We start from the raw sequence: 24,469 nt of genomic DNA on the forward strand, positions 1-24,469 counted from the left end.
ATCTCATGGCCGCAGACCAGCCACCGTTGTACCGGTTGAGTAAGGTTACAAGTCCATACCCTTCTGGTACTCCTTAACGGTGGCCGCTCCAGCTCTTGGCTCAGAAATTTGCTCCCGGAGAAGCCTAATCTCCTCATCCTTATTGAACAGGACCAGAGAGTGATCTTCCACCGCCTTGTGAGGGTGGCATCACCTTGCTCTCCGCAGCCAGCGCGTCATTCTTCTCGGTAATTGCCGCAAGCAGCTCTTGCTCTTTAACGGCCATTCTACCTTTCAGCTCCTTATTCTCCTTAACTTCGTTGAAGTAAGAAGTCTGAAATACCGGTAGAAGTCGCAGAGCTCTTTACCGGACTGGGCAGACTGCAAAAGGCAAAGAGAAACAGAAAGGTCAAGACAACGAATAGACCGATAGCAAACTTGCAAAAGAAAGGAAAGGTTGTTGATCTTACCAGGGCCAAATTATGCGCATGCGTGGCGGCAAGCGTATAAACCTCGTCCACCGGAATGTCGTATTTAAGCTGTGTAGCTTTTAAAATACGGTATCCCAGATTCCCGCCCTCAAGAGGACGGTCCAAGAGCAGCGATTCGTCGTCCAAAACAGTCATCTTTGGATCGAACTTCTCGCCATTCTTCACCGGAGAGCGAGCCCACGCCTCTTCAAAATATCCGGCATCTCCATCCGGTCTCGCTCCAGATAGCCCTGCTTTCTGGGCTTGGCGAAGGCTCCAGGCCGGGAACCATATCCGGCAGAGTAAGTTGCTTATAGATCTTGGGCCGCAGGAGGAGGTGCCTACCTCGGCAACCCGGCCGGAAAGCAAGGGGGGGCAGTGGAAACATTAGTTTCCTTGTCCTTGCCCGCCCGAGAGGCAATCTTTTTGGCCGCCGGCTCGGCCACCGACTGCTCCGGCTTCCTTTTCCGGGCCTGGAACTCCGCCTGACGGCGTTGCAGGGAAATAGTATCCCTGACATCGTCGTCGGTACCGGATTACCGGACGGACCCTCAACCGCCTCGGCCTCCTCGGCCGCCACCAGCCGGCAGTTGGATAGGGACGTACTTGCTTGCAGGCTTAGGAGGCATGTTACTCAAAGGCCGATAAGATCTGTCGACGTGAAGGGCTTCAGGGATCAGGAAATCCTTACCTACAAAGAGGACGAGATCGCACCGGGTAAGCTAACAAAAGCAAAAACAAAACACACCGTATGGGTCAGACCGGCAGAAGCCTAAGGCCGACAAAGCCGGGTTAGTAAAAACGTAGCTGGTGTGAGGAAGCCAGTACTTGGGAACTGGTATCCTCTTCTTGCCTCTCAGCGCCGGGATAGAGTCCGACGCGAAGTAATCAAAGGCCACACGTTCCCGGCGGGTTAAACCCCTATCCCTGATATGTTCCATGCGAGAACGGGGTTTAGTCCATTGACGTCTCAAAGGGAAATCATCAGGAACACGCACCCAGAAGAATCGGCCTCTCCAGAGCTTGAGGGAGCTAGGTTTGGGTAAACCGTTAACTTACCCGCTTTCGTGTATATCGACATCCACCCGCCACGGCCCTCAAGCTCGTTATCCGGGACTTCCTTTTCTTCCCGGCCCCTTTACCCTTGGCAGAGCCGTCTTCCTTAATCCAGTGGAGTTTGCGGAAGAGGTTCAAGGTTTCCGGAAAACCCTTATAACGGACAACCCAAGCATAGGCCATCAAATTCCGCCATCCTAAGGGGGTCAGTTGAGCCAAACATATGTTCCAGGCTTTAAAGACCTTGACGAAAAATGGATCCAAGGGATCGCAGTCCAAAAATCAAGCATGTGGGCATAAATAGCCACATGACCGGAAGGGCAATCTGTTACACGGCTTCCTTCAGCCGGAAGGACTAATTTGTAATCGTCCGGAAAAGCAAAATATTGGGACCCTTAATCAGAAATTTGCTTTGCCGGCAGGTCCTCGCCCAGCCGCTATCTAATTGGACACTACCAGCACAGCCCTCATCACTGGGCGGCATGTACAGTTCCGCTAGGGTATCCTCATCAGAATCCTCAGGGATTATCTCGGGAGGGTCCTCTCGGTCAGAATCCGACTCGGCTTCTAAGGTGGTGGACTCCTCATCCGTCCCCACTACATATTTTTCTACACTCTCTACAGCATCTGAGTGGACAAGAGAGGTCGGAATCTCCCTAGGTACCGGTCTATAGGATGTCTCACCCACCTCAAAGGTAGAGCGCCTGGCAGGAGACGAGCCGGAAGGAAACAATTCAGGGGAATGTTCAGCTAGACCTCTCATGGTTCCATACTGACCTAAAGCCCCGGCTTGTCCCAGTACCATCTTTAAGGGGGAGGCATGAATGGCCGGCTCCACATCTTGTCTGCCGGAAGTACTACAATCATTCTGGCTATTTACCCTATGTTCTGAAGTAGGAGTAACCAGGGGAGATGTGGTAACCTCTACAGACCTAATGGAGGTGTTATCAGACTCGGCATCACTCTCACTCATAATAGAAGGAGACTTAGATATGTCTTGGGAATCAGAATTTTCAGAATTGGACGACATTATAAATAAGACGGTATGAAAGATCGGAAAAAGTTTTGATAAAATACCTGGAAGTAAAGACGCGAAGGGAAAATACACCGGAATCAACTGGTAGCGTGAGGCCGGAATGAGAGATCAGATAAATGCCGCCAAGAAAACGAAAGGGTTTTGGAGAGAGAAAGTCCGATATGAGCGCGATCACAAGAGAGAGATTGCAAGAAGTGAGAAGTAGAGGACGCACAAGAGGTATTTATAGGAAAAGTCGCGGTCGAGATTAAGTGACGCTTCGTCTTCCCGACATGATCATGCCACGTGTTTTAGTAGCACCCAGCTGTGAAGCAACACTCTTCGAAGAGCTTTCAATGTAGGTGCGCAGCTCGAGGTGACCGTTGGAATTCCCTGACAACGATTCACATTCTCTCGCTAAAAGTAACTCAGCATTTCCCATAACGATTTGCAACCTATTAAACCGGATACGCCCACAATAGGCATACCGGCTTGGGGGCTAGTTGTATGGGGGCTGACTAAGTTCCATACCGGTTCAATTGATACCGGTCTAATAGCTTTTGGGCTTACGAGTCTGGGCTAAGATCCATTTTATATCTACAGCGCCTACGGCCTAAAAAGATATATTTTCAGTTAAAGATAAGAATATATCCTAAGGGAATATTCTTGGAAATCTCCCGTGATTACCGGGCCCAACAATGAGATGGGCTTAATCAAGTCCCTATAAATACTCCGCTGATCTGAGTCATAAGGTAGGTACACGAATCCCAATACATTATACTTGAGAGCTACCGCTTAAACCTAATACTGACTTAGGCATCGGAGGGGCGTTCCTCGGATCAACCCCCGAGGCTAGTTCACTTATTCTATTTTGCAGGAATCCAACCCGGCTTGAATACAAGGACTTACCGGTTCAGAACCCTGTGATTTGTCCCATACCGGAACATCTAGTTCAGTAGCTATCCAGTTAATATCTAAAAGTTCTGCATTAGTAGTTCTACCCATCTTGGCTAGTCGGTCTACAACCTTGTTTGAAGATCATGGAGCATCCTTAGGTGGTTGTAGTTATATTGAATGATTATCTCTCTCTTTCACACATAAAAGCAAATGAATAATATCACTCGTGTCTTTGTTGGATTATGCTCCAAAATAGTTTTCCTAATAGGTAGGACTAGTTACAAATAATTAGTTAGTGGGCTAACAAGTAGTGGTCTACATAATGGTCTATTTAGTGGGATAAAAGTAGTGGGTTAAGTAGTGGACATGTTATTAGTAGTGTTTTGTAAGCCTATAAAAGGCACTTATTGTATTGAGATTAAGTGAGTAAGTTTAATTCAAAACTTCTCCATATTTTATTCAATCTCCTCTCCACTCTAAAAACTATCAGTCTTTTGGAAAGTTGAAAACTGATTCAAAATTATCCTTAAACGTACGCCACTAGATATATGTTGTGGCTAGATACACTTCACGAAAAATTACAATGGATTTGAAACAAGCATGTGACGACCATGCAAGTTCTTAAGTGAATCAACAATTAGTTCAGGTTCACGAACATGTCGCGATATCTTCTGACCATAAAGAAGTAAAGATCTCCCAAATGGAACCAAATAGGCCATGACAATACGTTTGTCCATAAGAAACAGTAGCAAAGAGCATAAAACCAAAGTGATGATCGCGATCCAAGGACTAACAGGAAATATAGTAGCATACACACCTGCCATAAACGTTACGAGAGTTGTATAGAATGATATTAGGAGCAACGTTATGCTTAAATCCATCAAAACCACGGCCTTTCCCTTGTCGGTACACGCCACGACCCAAAGAAGGCAAAATAAGACCATGGTGGATAGGCACATAGACAAAATGTCTGATATCAGAAAAATCTTGAACGCTGCTTTTTTTATGAGGAAGGGAGTTCCTTTGTCTGGAACTATTCCACCAGGAACAGTGAACGCTGCTGTGAAGGTTATTGTTGTTAGAAGTGCTGCTATTACACCCATTGTATCTGTATATTCTTTCATTTGGGTTGTAGGAACTTCCCACACGCTTCGAATGCCTATCATCGTAGGTTCATTCTTCATGAAATTTTCAAACTGTTACAAAATTAAAAGAACCGATATTAAGGTTTTAGATCAATCTTATTTACTACCTTTCAAAACCCTCAGATTTACACAATTAGATATACTAATAATTAAAAAAACATGTAACTGTTATGACAGATGTGAAAAAGAAACAAATAAAGAATGCAAAACAATGAAAAACAAACAACAGATTTACGTGGTTCACCAATTTGGCTACGTCCACGGCAGAGAGAGAATATTTTATTGATATGAGGAAAACCAGATTACAGAGAGAATTAGACGAAAATTCGTAGTCTAAACAATTAGGTATAAATAACCTATTTATACTCCCGTCAGAAAAACGCGTTTTCGCGTTTACCGGGAACCCACCCGATCGGGTCGGGCGATATATATTATCAATCCCCAAATTTGTTGCGCGTCCGGTTGGGCGAGACTCGCCCAGTTGTAATTTGTGAGCTCGCCCGATCAGGCGACCTGGGCAAAATACATCGGGCGACTTCCCGAAAACTATGTTCTCAAATTCGTCACGCGCCCGATTGGGCGACTTCGCCCGACCCGATCGGGCGGTACCCCAGAAATTATTTCTGACGCATTTTGACGAACACATTCAAGACACTATTCTTATAGTAACATTTTGGAATAATCCCAAGTCTTAAAATAACCAAGATTGTTACTTTTCTTACATACACACCATGGGTTTGAAATAGATCAAAGGAGAGAAAATTAACAATCAGGAGTACTATTTTGGAAAATTTCCCAAATCTTTGGATTATTCTTGAATAATCTAGATTTAGGAACATATTGAAAAGATGGGTTCAAGTTAGCATCATATATATTGCATGTCAATTTGTCAATCAAACAAAGTGCAACCCGGAGTATGAAACATGACTATTTATCAGTGCCAATTTTTCATTTTTGGTTTTGATACTTTTAAAATCATATGATGAACTTAAGACAAGTCCTGCTAGACTAATCATGCTTATATTGCAAACTGGATATTGAAAATTACTTTTTGGGAACTCCATATTTCGAATTTTAACTTCGAAGAAAACTAAAAACACAAATTGATAACGAAATCTTGATAAGATTGCTGAATGAATATAGTAGACCTAGAATGCATTGAAAACTTACATAATCAGGTATTTGTGGTGCGGATCTTATCAAATTGCTAGGAGTGACGCCAACCTTAGTTTCTATCTCTAGAAGTTGCTTCATCCATTTATTTCTATCATTTGGAGATGTTTCAGACTCAAGAAAATGTTGTGCATGTTTGAAACATCGACCTTCAATCGCCAGATGCAATGGCGTGTTTCCTTCATTGTCTTGTATCAATAGCATAGATCTCAAATCGGGTTCCAATCGAAGAAGGCGCCATGTCAAGTACTCCGGAAGATTCACAAGCAGGTGCCATAATGTCTGTCCATTAGTGTCTGGCATTGTCGTTGCTTCTTGAGATAGAGCATTAAGTGTTCTAATTGTGGCCAGGTTTCCAACTTTTACAGCTCTTAGGATTGGGGTGAAACCATCCAGGTCCAGCCAAAACATTGCTTCTTTATTTGCTTTCACCAATGACTCTATCACTTCGCTCTCTAGCGGCTCCAATTCTAATTATTTAGACAGCATAAATTAAGATATATTGTGTTAGGACGACAGCAAGCCTAGTAGTCCAACATGCTAGTAAGATATGAAAACTATAGGCACATAATTATCTGGTGATGAAATATATTGTTGTCCTAATTGATCTGGTTCAAAGGAAAAACAATCCAACAAGCTAAGTTCAAAATCGTTTTAAAAATGACAAATCTATTCATTTATTCCAAGATCAATTTTAAAGGCCCAATTAATTATTTATGCTAATTAGATGTATTTGTAAAGCCCATTTTCGAAAATGTCAATTATTATTCTTGATAATTAATTGTATTTTTAATAATTTTTTTCTAAATTCAGATATATAATGGAAATCAGATTTTTATTCCTTGGGATAATTGATTTCCGATTCCAAAAGATTTATTTAATTTATTGGAAGATAGAACAAATCTTTTGATTTCGGATAACAAATAAAATGCGGTCAGATCTGTTGCCGCGTCAAAAACACTAACATTAAATATATTCCTAAATACTTCGAATACGTATTCAAATACTTCCAAGTTCCATTCATGCTTTAAGACTACTCCTCACGCGGATAATTATTCAAGACCCAAGCGACAAATGTATGAATTCTGAGGGTCAATACCAATTTATTTTTTATTACACTAACAATCTACTTTTCGTGATGCAGATGCTCAAACAATTGACGCTCAATTGTATATTCTAATTACTATTCTATATTTTCTGTTTGTATTATTCATATATTATATTCATATGCATGTCTATTTGTTTAATGCTTTTATCTCCTTCATATGTTTATATTTTTTAATAAATAATTGTTCTAATATTAAAGTCAGATAATTTAGACGATTGGATTAGGTTCCTAATTAATAATTTGATTACTTAAAGAGCCTATCACAAAAATTAGTCTTTTATTACTTTGTTTATTCACAAACCAACATAGAAATTTTTTTATAATGCATGACCTTATTGCTTTGTTGTTTATTTATTTAACACTAGACATAAATCGCATTAAGTAGAGACTGGCAATTGGTGAATTTGATTCATGATCATATTTGTAATTCACCCCTGAACTTAATCTTTGGTTCATAGATCAATTATGAAGTCATAACAGGAAAATCTACATTGTATAAGTCATAGTTAATTAGAAACATTTTCTTCCTTTGCTTTCCTTTCCTTTCCTTTCCTTTCCTTTCCCTTCTAATTCATGCATTATGCTCCCAGGAGCACCATGAGAATTATGCTCTAACAATACAAAATAGAACATTTACGAAAACGAACATTTTACCGTCGAACTAATATTACAAGAAGTCACTTATGAAAACGAACATTTTTTTTATTGTTGAAGTGAAATATTAACAGAATTCAATTACAAAAACGAACATTTAACTGTAGAAAATAAACATTTTCGGAACACGCTGAAAAAATAAGCTTTAAACTAACATTTTTTTCAAATAGAGCATTTGCTTATCGAAAATAAAAACAATTTTCATGGAAAACATAACATAATTTTCTGCTGAAAAATAAGTTTTTAAAACGAAAATTTGTTGAAATAGAATATTTGCTTATTGAAAATAGAACAATTTTACGGAAAATAAAACACATTTTTTTGCTAAAAAATAATATGCTTAAAAAGGACTTTTATTGAAATAATAGAACATTTACTCATCGACAATGAAAAAAATTTACAGGGTGCAATGCACCGTGCTCCTGGGAGCCCAATAGAAATTTCATTTTCCTTTCATCGCCTTCATTTCTAGTAGTGGACCCACAATATCGTTTTCGCGTTGTCCTCATTTATAAATTTTGGGATGACTAATTTAAGGTTGTAGTATTGAAAACGAACTTAATATATTAGTTTTAAAATGGTCAATAGAATGGTACTGCAGATAAAACGTTTTAAATTTAAGGTGTATTTTCTTCTATTGATTTTATCTAAATTGAATTTATAGATTTGATTAGTGTTGGTCACCCTAATTTTAGGCTATGTTTAGTTCACCTGAAATTTTCTGATCTGATTACAAGATCTTATCTTTTAGATTTCTCTCAATATATAAGAAAAAATATAGCCATGTCGGGTCTTGTTTGATTCGTCTCTTGAGTACTTTATTAATATTCAATTATTATAATTTTTACTAATATGTAATGAAAGATATTTAATAGTAAAAATGAGTTTTTAAAACTGACTGATCTGATCTGATCTTATTTTTTCTGATCTGATCTGATCTGAAATAAGCAAAAATAAGGTGAACTGAACATAGCCTTAGTATGTATATACCTAATTAAACATGATCAGACTTGATCATAGTTAATCAATCGTCAAACTAATTCTTTTTAGGTGCCAACACATCCTTAATTTTTAATTTGAGGTGTCAACTAACACGCAATGCTGTCTTTGCATCAAAAAAGAAAAAAATACGCAATGCTGTCTTTGCATCAAAAAAGAAAAAAAATGCAATGCTGTCTCATTGTATTTCCCCACACTCTCACTTAGGCTCCGTTTGGTAGGGCGTAAAACGTTTTCCCGGAAAACTGTTTTCCTCTATTTTCAGTTTTACATTGTTTGGTTGGCAAAAGAGTGTAAAACCATTTTCCCTTAGGGTAAAATTTCTCTTCCAAAGATGGAAAACCATTTTCCTTTCAAAATGAAGGGAAAACTATTTTCCTTCTCTCTCTTATACACTCCTCTCTCTACCTCCTTACTTTCTCTTTCATTTTCCTTTCATTTCATCATTTTTTTTACATCGAACCAAACAACGGAAAACTAATTTTGGAATTGTGTTTTCCATTGTAAATTGTTTTCCATGAAAATTATTTTACACTGAAAATTTTTGACGTCCTACCAAACGGAGCCTTATTCCCTCACCTTTTCCTCCACCATATGTATCAAAACAAAGTACGGTTTGCAACATACCTGTTGAACGTCCGGCTAGAAGATGGAGAGGTGTCTCATTACGTTTGTTGAGTAAGTTAGCAGTAACTTCGATATCTAAATTTAACAGTTTTCTCAAAAGTATTGTATCACTATCAGCTATAAGTGCTTCATGAAGGGGCGTATTTCCTTCCTCGTTCTGCATCAACCATGGCGGGTCATAGTGATTTCCTTCCATATTCGCATGTGCTTCTTCCCTCTGATACATCGCATAACATAGCTCTAATAACTCGGGCAAAAGCCCTAATGTTGACAACGGACACAGCTCACAGTTCTTTGGCTGCATGTTAGTAGGTATACGAAGCATGGTATTGAAAGAGTTTCGCACTAGGATGTGAAGTGGAGTATCCCCATAAATGTCTTTTTGACAAAGAAGATATAGAAACATCTCAATGACTTGTCGGATAAAAGCAACATAGTCAGTACGTATTATAACAGTTCCCCTGTCTATGTGCATTAACTTATGAAGGATATTTCTCCATTTGGAATCTCGTGCCCCTAAAAAGTTCAGCCCAAGCCTTTGCAATCTATCATTTAAAAATTTTATATTTTTAGAATCCATTGCTCTGCATTCCTCTAATGTCATCTCTCTTTTATTTATGCTCATCTGCAGCATCACCAAAGACAAAAACATGCCGTACGTCAATACAAAAAAATAGGCTTTAATGTGACATATTCTCTATTTTTTTTTAATCTACACATTTTAAGTATTTCATGTTTCCCAGGCCAATACGAAAGTTTGACAATTGATATAATAAAGGAAAATTTATCAAAAAAAACCTTTTAAATACAAGAAACAACCATTTAAAAAAAATTTAGCAAAAGAAGACTTTAAGAAAAAAATATATTGCGAGGAATAACCTCGACCCATTTTCTGGCATTGACCAAGCATTTTTCAGCGTTGACTCTTTAAACCCAAACAATTGAAGGACACGTGAACTGCATCTTTTGTGTTTCAACCTTATTTTTCTCCAATTTTCGACATTGACCAAGTATTTTCTGATGTTGACTTTATCAGTATATGAAGGGAAATGTGATTGAAACATAAGAAGTATGGGTTACGTGCCTTGTCATGTTTGGTTTTAGTGAGCTGAAGCTGTAAAATACATGGTCAAGTCCCTTAGAATGGGTGAACGTTGTTCCTCGCAAAAAAATTACTTTTAAGGTCTTATTTTGCCAGTTTTTTTAAAAAGTTGTTTCTCTCCAAAACTTGTATTTCAAAGGATAATCCTGGCAAATATTTCTAAAAGTAATTGGAATTTTTGTTGGAAATGACCAATTAAAATAGGGTTTTTGTGACGAAACACCACTATTTTTTTTTTGGAGAGAAGGACCAATTAAAATACTTCCGTTGGCAACTTAACACTACATTACAATTTCCGACTAAATTGTCAACTTTCCGGCGTTGACAATGTTGGCAATTTCTTTCCCTCTAAAACCTCGATAATTTTGTTTCTCCTCCTCCCCCACCCTTACGCCATACCCACCGGAAACCCCCCCCCCCCTTAGTCCCCTACCCCGAAATTCTCTCACTCTCCTTCTCTCCCCTTTTCCTAGCTTCATCCTAGCTTCTTCTTCACCTCCCAATCCCAGATCCTCCAACTCCTTTTTCGCTGGTTACCCATATGTCTCTCCTTGTGGGTCCGTGCTCTCGTGGTTCACCTATCATAGGGCGTAGGAGAGGAGGATACTGGTGGGGTTTTCGGTGGATAGGGCGTAGGAATGGGGGAGGAGGATTCCGGTGGGTAGAGCGTAGGGCGTAGGGCGTAGGAATAGGGGAGGAAGATTCTGATGGAACTGCCTAGGGGGGAGGAGGATTTCGGTGGGTAGGGCGTAGGGGTGGGGAGGAGGAGAAACAAAAAAAAAATTAAAATCAATGTTTTGGACGGAAAAATAAGTCAACACCGGAAAGTTGACAATTTTGCTGTAAAATCGTAATGTGGTGTTAAGTTGCCAACATAAGTATTTTAATTGGTCCTCGTAAAAAAAAAAAAGTATTTTAATTGGTCATTCTCCAAAAAAAAAAAAAAATTAAGTGGTGTTTCCCCACAAAAACCCTATTTTAATTGGTCCTTCCCCACAAAAAACCCTTATTAATTCCAATTAAATAAAAATTAAAAAAAAAGTCATGAAAACTCTAAGTGGTGAGTGATGACAATTTTTTTTTTTTGGCATGGGAGAAACAAAATATATATTTTAAATTTCTAGAGTGACCTTGTAGTTTGACAGATGTCATTTAACTTGCACTAATTTTGGTTTAAATACCTAATCCATGTCCAAATAAGTTATTTTCCTAACAAATTGAAAGAAAATTACTAACCTACTCATGAGTTAAACAAATTCCTTCCAATACCTAGCTAGTCACTACTATTGTACTACTATTAGAACCTGGTCAGATCATTAATGACAACTCAATAATATGGGCCAGAAATCCCATTGCAAATGCTTTTTGGGATGGTGAAGCAACAAAATTAACGTGGGAACACCCGTCACAAATGCCTTTTACGACAGGCTAACGACGAGATTTTTTATCCATGACAACCCCCTTTCATAACAGGTTCACGACTCGAAATCTCTTCACTCCACTTACGTGCCTCCATCACTTTCCTCTATTTATAGAGAAATTCATTTCTGATTCAACTAGAAGATTCTCACCCGAGATAAACTTCACGAGAATGACAAGGTTTCGAATTCACATGGGGAAGAATTCCGAAGCCAACTCCTTTTCAATCAACTAGTTCTCTTGTTATGAAGCAATCTCTTGTCCACTATATAGGAAAGGCAATCTCATAGGGTCACCATGAAGATTTCCTAATAAGGTAATATTTGAAAATTATATATTAAGACGATTCTAATAAAATTTACCTTAATTATGTTTTTCCTTACGTATAAATCACACAAAATAGTCAGATTAAAGTGATAGCTAGCTTGTGAATATAGTACTAACTACCAAATTATTGAGTGTGAAAATTATTGAAAAGAAACGAATAGATGAAAATGATAGTTCTTACCAACAGTTCTTCTCGAATCATAGCTATTGCGGAGATGCCATCCTTGTTTTTTATGCTTACTTTGACAGCGATATGTGAGAGAATCTGCACCAGCTTAAGGTTGTGATTTACTACAGCCATGTGTAATGGTGTATTTCCTTGTTGGTCCTGATAATCCTTGAGGGCGTATATCACTGGAATTTTGAATAATTCCAGACCTTCATTGTAAGTGGGTATCCATTTCAGAAGGTGTAAGATGGTCTTGCCAGAATTATCACGCACCTCCGCAGACTGTGGGCAATGCTCAAGTATGAGTCTAATAATCGGTAAATTGTAGTCTGACGTGATTGATGCTGCTCTATGCAGAGGAGTAAACCCATTTTCATCGCGCCAACATGCAACACAACTTTCTTTCTCTACCAGCAATTTTATCAAGCTAAAATAAGCCGAAGTGCCTTCTCCTTCCTTGATTGGTATATCTATTGATTTGTTTCACCAAATACAACATAATGGAAAATTTTGCAGACATCAGAATAATTATTACCAATGTGCATATGGAATAGAAGTACTATGTTTACTCATTACAAAAGCAATTTCATATCCGAATTTCGCAAGACGCACAATATATGGGGGACTACTGTTGGAAGAATTCTCAAGATATTGCGTCAGTAAATATTTAAGAAAAAATTAGCACAGTGTGTTGTCTCTTTATGTTTTGATGATGACAAGCAAATTTATATGTTCATGGTTTTTAGTTTGTCCGAAGAATATTAATTAGTTCCTGAGTTGGAACATATTCAAGTGGAGAATTTTGCATTATAAGTTCTAGGAGTGGAACGAGCATCTAGAGTTAAGGAAATTAATCCTAGATTAGTCGCCTATAGCAGGGAAGGATTATGGGGCTATCTTACTCGATACGGTCAAATATGTGTTTAGTTTCCAAGATGGGAAACCCACAAGGTTCCACGCAATTCATCTTATACAATCCGACTTGCGTGGACCCGGTTCACACTAAAAATAGTGTGGACCAGTCCCAGGCACGTGACCATAACACACCCTATATCACTTTAACATACACTATATCATTGTAACACACACTAAATCACTTTAACACACACTATATCACTTTAACATACACTATATCACTTTAACACACACTATATCACTTTAACACACACTATATCATTATAACATACACTATATCACTTTAACATACACTATATCACTTTAACATACACTATATCATTTTAATATACACTATATTATTTTAATATACACTATATAATTTTAACATATACACTATATCATTTTGACATACACTATATCATTTTGACATACACTATATCATATCAATATACACTATTATAAACTCACGTGATATGAATCGGGTGCACACTAATTAGTGTGCACCGGGTTCATATTAGTTTTTTATCATCTTATATAGATAACTCACTCATTAACTCCCCAACTCCTCCAATCAACGCAATATTCCCCTAATTTCTACTTTGTAGGTTAAATCACATATTTCCTTTCTTTATTTTAACTAAATTTTGACATTTTTAGAAAGACAAGATATAGTTAGCCTAGAACCAGCATCCAAGAATTTTTCAAGAGAAGAAGATAGCCAGGAACTCCTTAGTTGCAATTGGTAAATTTCTCATCTTTTAATCATAAATAAAATATTCAATTGATTAATTTTTCATATCATATTATATTATTGACATTTTTTTTGTGCTTTTTGATTATTTACATCGTGAACGTTAAAAAAAAGAAAAGAGAAGTAGATGGAGCCCATGAAGCAAAACAAAGCAGATTTGCCATTTTTACAAGATAAAGAATTACGGTTTGGAAAAATTGACAGTAACAGTTCCAACTATGGACGTTCTGTCATTTCCAATCCCAACTAAAGATTAATTCTGAGCAGTCCTAACTATGTATCATTTTTGCCAAATTTGGTCCCAGTAGGTTAATGACCTGCTACAGCAGGAAAACGAATTTTATTTTATTTTTTCCCCCAAACTTTATTTTCTCTATCATCTAGTAGGCATCCACCCCTCCCATCCCCCACTCTCAAACCCCCCCACACCCCCATCTCCACCCCCACCAATACCTGCCACCCCTACGACACCCCCTCCACAACCCCGATTCTTGGAAGAAAACAGAGGTAACCGACAAAGATAGCGCATGGCAGAAGGTGAGGGTGGCAGCAGTAGACGACCGCGGCGTCTGGGAGGCGACGTGGCGTATCGGGGACAAAAGGAAGTCGTCTAGGTGGCAGCGCAATCGGGTCGAGTCGAAACCACACATAAATACGTATAAAATCTTCTGATTCTCCAAATCATTCTTATCATCTACATCTTATCTTGAACAATTTTTCCCTAAAATTCTGAAATAAGAGAACAATCAACAACACCAAAAATCAACAAAATCTCAATTTTCAAATTGGAAAACAAAAAAAGTAAAAGAATAATCCTTTGTCAGTGCTACTTGCGGTAGTTCGAAAGGGGCAGCGCAACAGCGTAGTTCGAAGGGTGGTGCTTGCGGTAGTTCAAAGGGGGCAGCCCTACAGGGTGGTGTCGTTGTCTTGGTATCGACATAAAAGAGAGGACAGAGTTGGGTAATGAAACTTTGGGGCTTCCCTTGTCGGTGCTTTCCGGCAAGATTTTGAGGGGGTGGCAGGGAGGAATGCGGGAGGAAAGAGGGAGGAGGGGGTGGCAGGGACAAAGGAGGGAGATGCGACTGGTAGAATGTAGTAAGGAGAGATAAAGGGGAGGGAGAAGGTATTAAACCAGGTAAAAAAAAAAAGTAAAAACAAAAATTAACTGATAAAATGGGTCACCGGTCAACTAGGACCATTTTTGTAAAAGATACCTCAAAGTTGGGACTACTTAGAAATAATCTTTAGTTGGGACTGAAAATGGCGGAAGCCCATAATTAGGACTGTTCCTGTCAATTTTTTCTTATGGTTTTCATAGTTTCTTCTTTGAAATTTGGAGCGGCAACGGCTAAGGTTTCTCTCCTCTTCAACGATCTTCAGAAAATTGGAGCGGCGGCTAGGATTTCTACCGCTTAAAACTTTGCCGCCTAGCCCAAGTACAAACAATTTCGTCAATTGAGCTTTTGTGGTGCTTTCGTTTTTCCCAGGTTAAGTGTATATATTTTTTCCTATTTTTAGTTTTTCTTTTGAATATGTTTCCACTGGAGAATTTAGGAAGAATTTTTGGGGGTTTTAATTTGTGGCAAACATTGTAATGTATTGAAAACATTGTAATTTTGTAACCAATGAGACAATTGTTGGTCTAATTTTTTCTCTTTTTGAATAAAACAGAAAATTAAACTTGTTTATTTCTTATCTTTGGAAAATACTTCATTTTATATTATAATTGCTTTGATTTGATGGAGAAAAATAGCATATATAATTGTTGTTTGATTAGTTTGAAAAATGATAGATCTAATTTGTTGTAGAAAATATTTTTTTTAATTAAAAAATATGTTATTTGCGTCAGTTTTTTTACTATATTCGATGCAAATCACGTGTCACAGCCTCCAGCATCCCGTCATCTATCAAATTCTTATCTGCGTCGGTTGGTGATCCCAAATCCAACGCAAATGGTGCACCCTTTAATTTGCTTCAGTTTCGAAACCAAGATAAATGAGTTTTGGACAATTTGCGTTTGAGCCTGTTGCGTCGAACCCGAAACCGACGTAAATGGGGTTCCGCAACTGACATAAACATTGTTTCTCTACTAGTTACTTTATAAGATTAAAGGACTACTCTACTTATTGTTATATGGTTCTAAGATGCATGAACCCCTTTTTATTAGGTACTGCAGAGATGTTCACAATTTGATCTAAGCACCACCAAAGCGTTCACAAATATTGGTTTGGTTTGGTTCGGTTCAGTTCAGAGTAGGGAATAACTAATTTGGTTTGATTTTCCGAAATTTCGAAATCGAACCGCTAAGTAGCCCTTGGTTGCTGTAGTTTACTCCCTCCGTCCTCTATTAGTTTACCCCTTTCTTTTGCACATAGTTTTAGGAGGAATAGTATTATGGGGCATACAAAGAGAAAGAAAAGATTATTTATACTTAAAGTTGAATATATGTGTGATGAAAAGTTTGTGGTCCCATTCCAAAAATAGCAAAAAAAAAGAAAGGGGTAAACTAATAAGGGACACCCTTAAAAGGAATAGGGGTAAACTAATAGAGGACGGAGGGAGTAACTCGTAATGTGGTGTGGTTTGGTTTTAAAAAATCTCAATCTAATTTTGCGGTTTAATTTGGGTTATATCCTTATGACCTTAACCACCCCAAATCAAACCCGGACACCCCTAAGTTGGAGATTTGAAAAAAAAAACACAAGTAGCTAAAAAGAAAAACCCGAAAAGAAAGACAGAATATTACGATAAGTATGTCACTCAGCAATCAGCATAAGAAAGGATTTTTACCAATATCTCGGTAGGTTGCAATATGAAGAGGCGTCTCCCGGGAACGGTTGATAATACGAGCCAGGCAAGGATGTCGCTCCACCAACAATGTGGCAAACTCAACATTGCCATGGATAATTGCAACATGCAATGCCGTGTTGCCATCGTCTGCATTCTTCAACATCCACGGCTCCGCCGAATAAGTGGCCTGTTGTAGGAGTAGCCTACAAATGCCGGTGTCGCCAACCTCGGCAGCAACATGGAGAGGGGTGTTTCCATCGCAGTTGCCCTGAATGATCAGCTTATCAAAGGCTGCTCTTGATACGAACCCGTTCAAAATTGCTGCTTCAATAAACTCAAATTTTACATGCCGGATTGCTAAGTGAAGGATATTGTTTTCCTGAGGGAAACTTTGCCTCAGAAAATACTCCTCACTTCCACTCTCTATGTCTCTTGCATTTAGGATGCTTTGTACGTCGCCTGTTACTGCCGCATTGTAAAGCTTTTTGTCCATTTCTACAATTTTTTCTGTGTTTTCCATCTTATCTTTTTGTTGTAATAAATTATCAATTTTTTAGTTGACTTGTTTAGAAAATTAATTTCCCCGTCAAATTTTATTTTATACTACTAGTGGTGGACCCTGTATTCATCTTTTTTATGTACTGATTGAGCAGTAAGATTGAAGCACTCCCTTTATTCCTTAGCTCCTCCTATAGTTTAAGTATTTGGATTGGCCCGCCAACCAAAACTTGTATTAAAGTAGTGATATTCATCCCCTCAAAAAAAAAAAAAAAAAATAGTGATATTTAGTGGCTTTATATGCTACTAGTCTTATATGCACGTGATGCGTTCGTTAATTTTAAAATTTATTATTCTATTATATACTATATTTGTGTCATGTTTACGATTAAACTTAAAAAGTGAAAGATTAATAAATAGATGAATTTAGATATATTAATTTGCTAATATAAAAACTTAACAAAGGTTTGGAGGGATTTTTTATATTAATCTTGTGTGAATTAATTTTGAATAGAAAGAACAGAATTAATGAGTTGGTTTGACTAAATTAAAGAGTATTATAATGTCGTGAGTGTTTTAGAGTTTTAGGTGGACGTCATACATACCATCTTCGGTTTTTTAAAAAGTTAAAGATATTTTGTCCATTTAATTTTGTGATTGACGTATTTGATGCATATACCATTTTTAACATGTTTAGAATGACAAGTTGAAATGAGAAAGGATTCTTAAATTATTTTCTTTTGTAATTTTTTCATTCCTTTGATTAGATCATTAAGCGTAATTTAGTATTTACATAGGGGGACACCATCTTCCTCCCCCTTCCCTTATGTAATAAAGATCACTAAGATTGATTTAGTATTTTCAGACGGGAAACCATCTTCCTGCCCCCTTCCCTTATATAATAGACATTTAATAATATACTTCTTACATCTTACCCAAAAAAAAAGTGGTGGTATTCACACGACCTCCTTTAATTAAACTTAGACCACAGCTTCCCTCAAAAAAAAACTTATACCAGCGCTTGCTTGGTGTAATTGGTTGGAAGTTCATATGTTAACTTCTTAAGGTCGAATCCTCGCTCCCAACTGCGATATTTGGGAGTAGGGATCTCCTTTACCTTTCCCCCTACACTCAAGTATTTAGTATGCTATGCTAGATTAAGAAAACCGTACGGGTTGAGGTCTAGATCAAGTCTTTCTCCTTACCCTTTAAAAAATGAACTTATTAGACATGTTTTAGCTAAAAAAAGAAGGTTGATAAGTTAACTATATGTCTTTAATTATAATAATTTTTATTATACTCTTTTTTATCCATTTTCAAGCTTTGTACTATTTACGTACTTTTTTTTGAAGGGCTATTTACATACTTTAAGTTGACTGTTGTTTAACATTTATATATAACTAAAACATATTCATGTGATATTTCATTACCTAGACTCATAACATATATTTTTCAAATGTCAATTTTTCATAAACATTTCTAGCTTGTACATACTTAAAGATAACATTGATAAAAAAAAAAATCAGCATAACAAAATGAGATAAAAGTAATACTACGTTGTGATTTCTCTGACTCAAAGCTTTCTCCATTTTTATATTTTGTCCGTTGAAATTATTTTCACCGTTTTACATTTGTTATAAAATTCTCTTATTTTCACACTAATTTCTTTTACATATACTTCCCATCCAAAAAAAAATTATGCATTCACCAACCTACTTTTTTTTTATGTCTAGATATTTTTTCCTCCTTAGAAAGTGTTCTAATTTATTTGGAATAAATATTATATCTTTACTCGTTAGAATCAATGTTCATTTTTTTCTGAAATATGTTTGTTCGAAGATACCCATGCATTACCAAAAAAACAAAATTACACAAGACTTTTTTTATTTATATGAATCACGCCCATTTGTCTTTTATGTTAACACTTCGTGTTATCATTAAAGTATATGCTATTTGACCACATGTTCTCGATAACACACAGGCCCGGCCCTGTGCCGGTCCAAAGTGGAACTCAGCACAGGGTCGAGCCTGTGTGTTATTGAGAACATGTGGTCAAATAGCATATACTTTAATGATAACACAAAAGTGTTATCATTAAAGTATATGCTATTTGACAACATGTTCTCGATAACACATAAGTCCGACCCTGTGCTGGTCCAAGTTGGGACTCAGCACAGGCCTCACAATTAGAGGGGGCCTCAATTTTTTTAAAAAAAAAATTTAAAACTGATCAACCCAAATTTCTCTCTCCTTATTTTATCCAACTCTCAATCACTACTTTTTCTCTGATTCTCTCAAGTTTCAATCACTGGACTTTTTCTCTCTCCTCTTTTTTTCTCATTTCAAATTTCATTTCAAGTAGTACTAACACGGTAGTACAATACTCAGTAGCACCACACCCCTAACTTTCTCTCTCTTCTTTCCTCTCTAATCAAGAATCAAGAACTAAAACTCAAAAAAAAAACTTAACCTCCGTTGTTATGCCATTCATTTTCTTTGGTTTTTCATGCTTTTGTTAATGGAGTTCTGCTCTTACTATCATGTTGATTCTACCATTGATGAAGTACTATTGAAGCTACATTTATTCGGGTATTCTTTGCGCTACAATCATACGCTTGTTGATTGTGAATTTGTGATTCTCACTTCCACATCTGTTTTTGAATTTTTCACTTTAATTCTTTACGAAATTTCATTTTATCTTCGTTTCATTAGATCATTGTGAAAATTGACAAAGAGTACGGCTACCTCATCGTTATCGTCGATGTTCTTGACCAGAACAGAGCATGCCAAATTTCTCTCTCCTCTTTTTTACCATTTCAAATGCTTATTTCAATTTGTTTTTTTTCATGTATTTTGATGAGTGAATTTTATTGTCATACTGTTATTTCATGCTGCGTTAGATTTAGTTTTATTTTTTTGAATATTTTTATGTTAAGAATGTGGATTAGGGTTAGTTTGGAGTCGAAAGATTGTTAAGTTATTTTAATTATACCTTCTCGATTTAGAAAATATAATTTCAGGTATAAAAAACATAAAAAGAAAATGAGAGTTGAAAAACAATTTGCTTTTGAATTTTTATATAGGTGGACCTATTTTTTATATCAACACAGGCCCCCATATCCTTCGGGACGGGGCTGATAACACATGGAAATAATGTTTTGGTATATGATCTTGGTCAGTTCTTACTATACCTATTTTCGTGAAAGCATGTTTCTATAGTTTTATCAATACTGCCTCCCTTTTCTACGTACACATGTTCCTATTTTTCGTTTAATTTCGCTTTCAAAAAATCTAGCTGCTTATCAATACCTATGCTCATTTTTCACACTATGTTATCCATCTTGTTAAATCCACATGATATTATACTCACTTACAACCACATTTTCTCGTATATTTGAATAAACAAACGGACCCAATTTTACACCCTTTCTCCTCCTTGTCCAGTTATATATTGGTACTATACATAAGAAATTCTAGTTGAGAAAGCCATCAAATATTTGGAGTTTCCCTTTGTATATTATATGGATGATCTGATCTGCAAGGACCATGATTGAGAATTGTTTAATTGTCTCTATCTTTTCTTTAGGAACGCGGGATAAAATTGGATTTGGCTAGACAATGTATGGTTTATAAATAAGTATAGGTTTTTTTAGCAAGGTACAAAATGTATTGTCAAATATTCAATATGATTTCACAAGATCTAGTTTTGTTCAAGAAACGGATTCTTATAAAAGATTTATATTATAAAATTAGAAGAGAAAAACCAAATAAGGAGTATAATCTAATATTATATTATTAGGGAAATTTCCTCAGGTACTCTTGAGGTTTGACATAATCCTCAAATTATCACTCACATTTGAGAAATTTCTCAGATACCCCTTAACTTTGTGTTTGGGTTCAAAATACCTTATCATACACCGAAATTCAATTGTCTTAAATTCCTAAGGTATCCTTGAAACTTAAACTTTGAACTTCAAAATTCAATATAGGTATTTTGAGAATTAAACCAAACCTTAAGGGTACTTAAGGAAATTTTCCTTATTATTATAAGGTATGGTAAAAAATTGTAGGCTATCCTGTGTTATCCCGATTTTCCACAAAACTTTATAAAAAAAATATAGTACTCCATCCATCGCAAAATATAGTTCCCATTTTCATTTTAGGTGTCCCAAAATATAGTTTTTGTTTTTATATTTAGTTTCATATTTTTCCGTAATTTGTCTAGAAAAACCATGTCCCATCATTTATTTGCTTCTCAAATTTTGTTTTTTGCTTTGTTTATTCAACCTAAGTGTTACAATTAATGCTCTTTCGCCAATTATTATTTATTCTCTCTCCTAAATTCATCTTTTTCGATGCAATATTTATTTAAAAAAACAAAAAATTTACTACACCTCTTAGATTATACTTACCTTAATTTCCGTGAAAAAATAGAAATAAAAACTATATTTTAGAATGGAGGGTGTATTAAATGGGGAATTATACATCTACCCGGTGGGTAGTTAACCCACTAGAAATAGAGCATTAATAACTACTAGAACTGATGAGTTGGATTCCACTATTATTTTTATTTTTTTTGGTAAACAGTAAGTATATATTACCAAAGCATGAAAGCATCAACATTACAACCTATCACCAAAGACTCAAACACACCCAACCAAAAACAACCTACTAATTACATCTATTTACAAGAGCATTAATCCAATTCCTATCCTCTATATTCCATTGAATATCCACACAACTTTTAAGTCTACTACATATATCCCTTTGAATATTCTCCACCACCCATTTTGGTTGTTTCACTGCTGCATTCCACAAAGTGTAATTCCTACTCTTCCAGATATGGTATACAAGGGCAGCAAGCACAGCATAGCTCACTTTTTGCAGCTTCTTTCTTCGAAAAATTCTCCCCCATTTCTTCCATGTGATAAACATGTGTTCATATCCAGCAATTTTAATATCCATCCACCTCAGAATCTGCTCACATATTCTAGAACTATAGGAGCATCTGAAGAAAAGATGAAGACAAGAATCATCACCAACGTCACAGAATAAGCAAGACTTGTCTGGACATACTCCTGCTTTGAACAATCTCTCCCTTGTCTTCAGTCTCTCCAATATTGCCAACCAGGCAATGAAACAGTGTTTAGGGATGTTCAAACTATTCCACACACAGTAATGCCAAGGCACAAGAGTCTGTTGCCCCTGGAGCCAATCATATCCAGACTTAATGGTATACCCTTTTTCCCCATTTAACCATCTATTGCCAGTATAAGCACTTTTGAAAATGTTTTTCTTTCTGCAAATAGCTTTCCATCCCCACTATTTATTTATTTCTATTAATCGTGGGTTGTTGACCCACTGGGTAGATAAAGTTTTTCGTATTAAATTGTAGATAATGATCCTGCACATTGAGTGGCCCAACAAGGGCAATGGTACATCTACCCGGTGGATAGTTAACCCACTAGAAATAGAGTATTAAAAAACTATTAGAAGTGATGAGTTGGATTCCATTATTTATTTGTTTCTATTAGTAGTGGGTTGTTGACCCACCGGGTAGATAAAGTTTTTTCCGCACAACAACTAGCATCTGCATCAAACCTAGACAGATTACTCTCTGAAAAAAAAATACAGATTACAAAGTTGGATATGGTCAAAGTTCCACCTAGTTATTTATTACTATTAAGTTTATTGATAACTCTAAGGACATGCTTTCATGCTTATATGATATATTGTGGTCATGTATTAAGGTCTTACTATTTTTTTTTATCCGGGCGATGTCTCTGGTTAGTTATAATAAACAAATATGTTATATTTTTAAACTTCATAATTTATTTTGCTACTTTACGTATTTTTTGTCCATTAAAAAATTGAAAAATTCACTTCACGAAGTGATAAGTAAAAAAAAAATGAAAGGCTTGAGTTTGACAACAATACCTTAAAAGAAAGGAAAAATGAACACCAATAGTCCCAACTATGGACCATCTTCCATAGAAGGTCCCAACTATTGAAAATCCAGGAACGGTCCCAACTATTGCATCAATATTCCAAAAATGATCCTCATTACCTGATAACATGTTATAACATGTTAAATGAGATCACGTGACTTTCACGTGATCTGTTTAATGATTTTTTAGTTATTTTTTTCCCTTTTTTGTTTGACTTTTATAAAATTTTGATGTTATCCTTTTTTTAACCCACCTACCCCCACCCAGCAAGACCCCTCCACACCCACCACCCCCATCCACACCCACACCCACACCCACACCCACAGCCGCACCCCAAACGACCCACCCTAACACCCTCTAGATACCACTCCCACTCCCACCCCCACTCAAACCCACGCCCACGCCCCAACCCCCATCCCACCCTCACCAGCCATGATCCCACCCCGACACCCCCACCAAAACCCCACAACCACTGTGTCGCTGCACCGCCCACAACCACCCACAACCATCCCCACTCATCTTCACCCAACCCCCACACCTCGAAATCTCCACCAAACCCCAAAACACCACCAGCCGAAAACCAATCACCCCTAAACACCACCAACTCGAAACCAACCCCAACCAACCCGAAAACCAACCACCCTAAAACCCCAACCAACCGAACCGCAACCACCCCGAAACTAACCACCTCGAAACTCCAACCACCATGAAACCAACCATCTCGAAACCCCAACCAACCCTGAAAACTCCATAAACCACCCCCAAAACACCACCTTGCCCATCCACCCAAAGCCCGAAACTCCCGGCCTCCCAAACCCACACCCACCTCCAAAACCCAGAATCTCGATTTTGTGGGTTGTGGCAGTTTTGAGTGAGAGAAAGATGGGTGATGTTGTTAGAGGTAGTAGATGAGAGAGAACAGTGGTGATCGGTGACGCTGGATGGTGATGAACACAAGGTGGATGGTTGTTGGTGGATGGAGGGAGGAGATCAGATGATGTCGTTGTTGATGGTTGATGGCATAGAGGAGAGAGAAGATGAGGGGTGATGTTGGGTGAAAGGAAGAGAGGGAAATAAGATGTGAAAAAAAAAAGAAAAAGGTTTATTAAAACCTAAAAAAAAAGAGAAATAAGAAAAATCAAAGTTTTACCTACAACAGTAGGTGAGCCGGTCAATGGGACCGTTTTTGGAAGATTAGGTTGATAGTTCGTACCTTTTGTGGATTTTCCATAGTTGGGACCTTTTATGGGAGATGGTCCATAGTTGGGACTGTTGGTGTTCATTTTTCCTAAAAGAAATTGTGGTAAAAGAATATGACATCAATATTCTCTTGTAAGTTAAGTCTTTTAGTTAATTATAATTAGTACAAGACTTCATCATATTATATTTAAAATATTAAACAACAAAGTCATAATGTATTGATGGTTAAGCTCTTACTTTTCAGT

The 24,469-nt window shown here is 37.1% G+C and overlaps 1 protein-coding gene across 1 annotated transcript; it reads right to left on the reverse strand.

Moving 5' to 3' along the window:
* Nucleotides 1–3,914: 3,914 nt before the first annotated feature.
* On the reverse strand, nucleotides 3,915–17,396 carry LOC104884446 (hypothetical protein). The gene is made up of 5 exons (XM_010669094.4): nucleotides 16,579–17,396; nucleotides 12,153–12,610; nucleotides 9,124–9,748; nucleotides 5,733–6,205; nucleotides 3,915–4,613 (listed from the first exon to the last, which is right to left on the reverse strand). Exons 1-5 carry the CDS (start codon nucleotides 17,096–17,098, stop codon nucleotides 3,996–3,998), a joined length of 2,694 nt encoding a protein of 897 aa, XP_010667396.2. The 5' UTR covers nucleotides 17,099–17,396; the 3' UTR covers nucleotides 3,915–3,995.
* Nucleotides 17,397–24,469: the final 7,073 nt, after the last annotated feature.

Source organism: Beta vulgaris, chromosome 7 (genome assembly GCF_026745355.1).
Source record: "Beta vulgaris subsp. vulgaris cultivar EL10 chromosome 7, EL10.2, whole genome shotgun sequence".
NCBI classification, from domain to species: domain Eukaryota; kingdom Viridiplantae; phylum Streptophyta; class Magnoliopsida; order Caryophyllales; family Amaranthaceae; genus Beta; species Beta vulgaris.

Bases quoted from the DNA above. Each gene is read 5' to 3' on its own strand.
- LOC104884446 (XM_010669094.4), bottom strand. From the start codon at position 17,098: ATGGAAAACACAGAAAAAATTGTAGAAATGGACAAAAAGCTTTACAAT. The intron at 12,611-16,578 runs GTAAAAATCCTT...ACAAATCAATAG, and splicing joins TGCAACCTACCGAGATATTG to ATATACCAATCAAGGAAGGA. The intron at 4,614-5,732 runs GTAAGTTTTCAA...ATTTTGTAACAG, and splicing joins CACCACAAATACCTGATTAT to TTTGAAAATTTCATGAAGAA.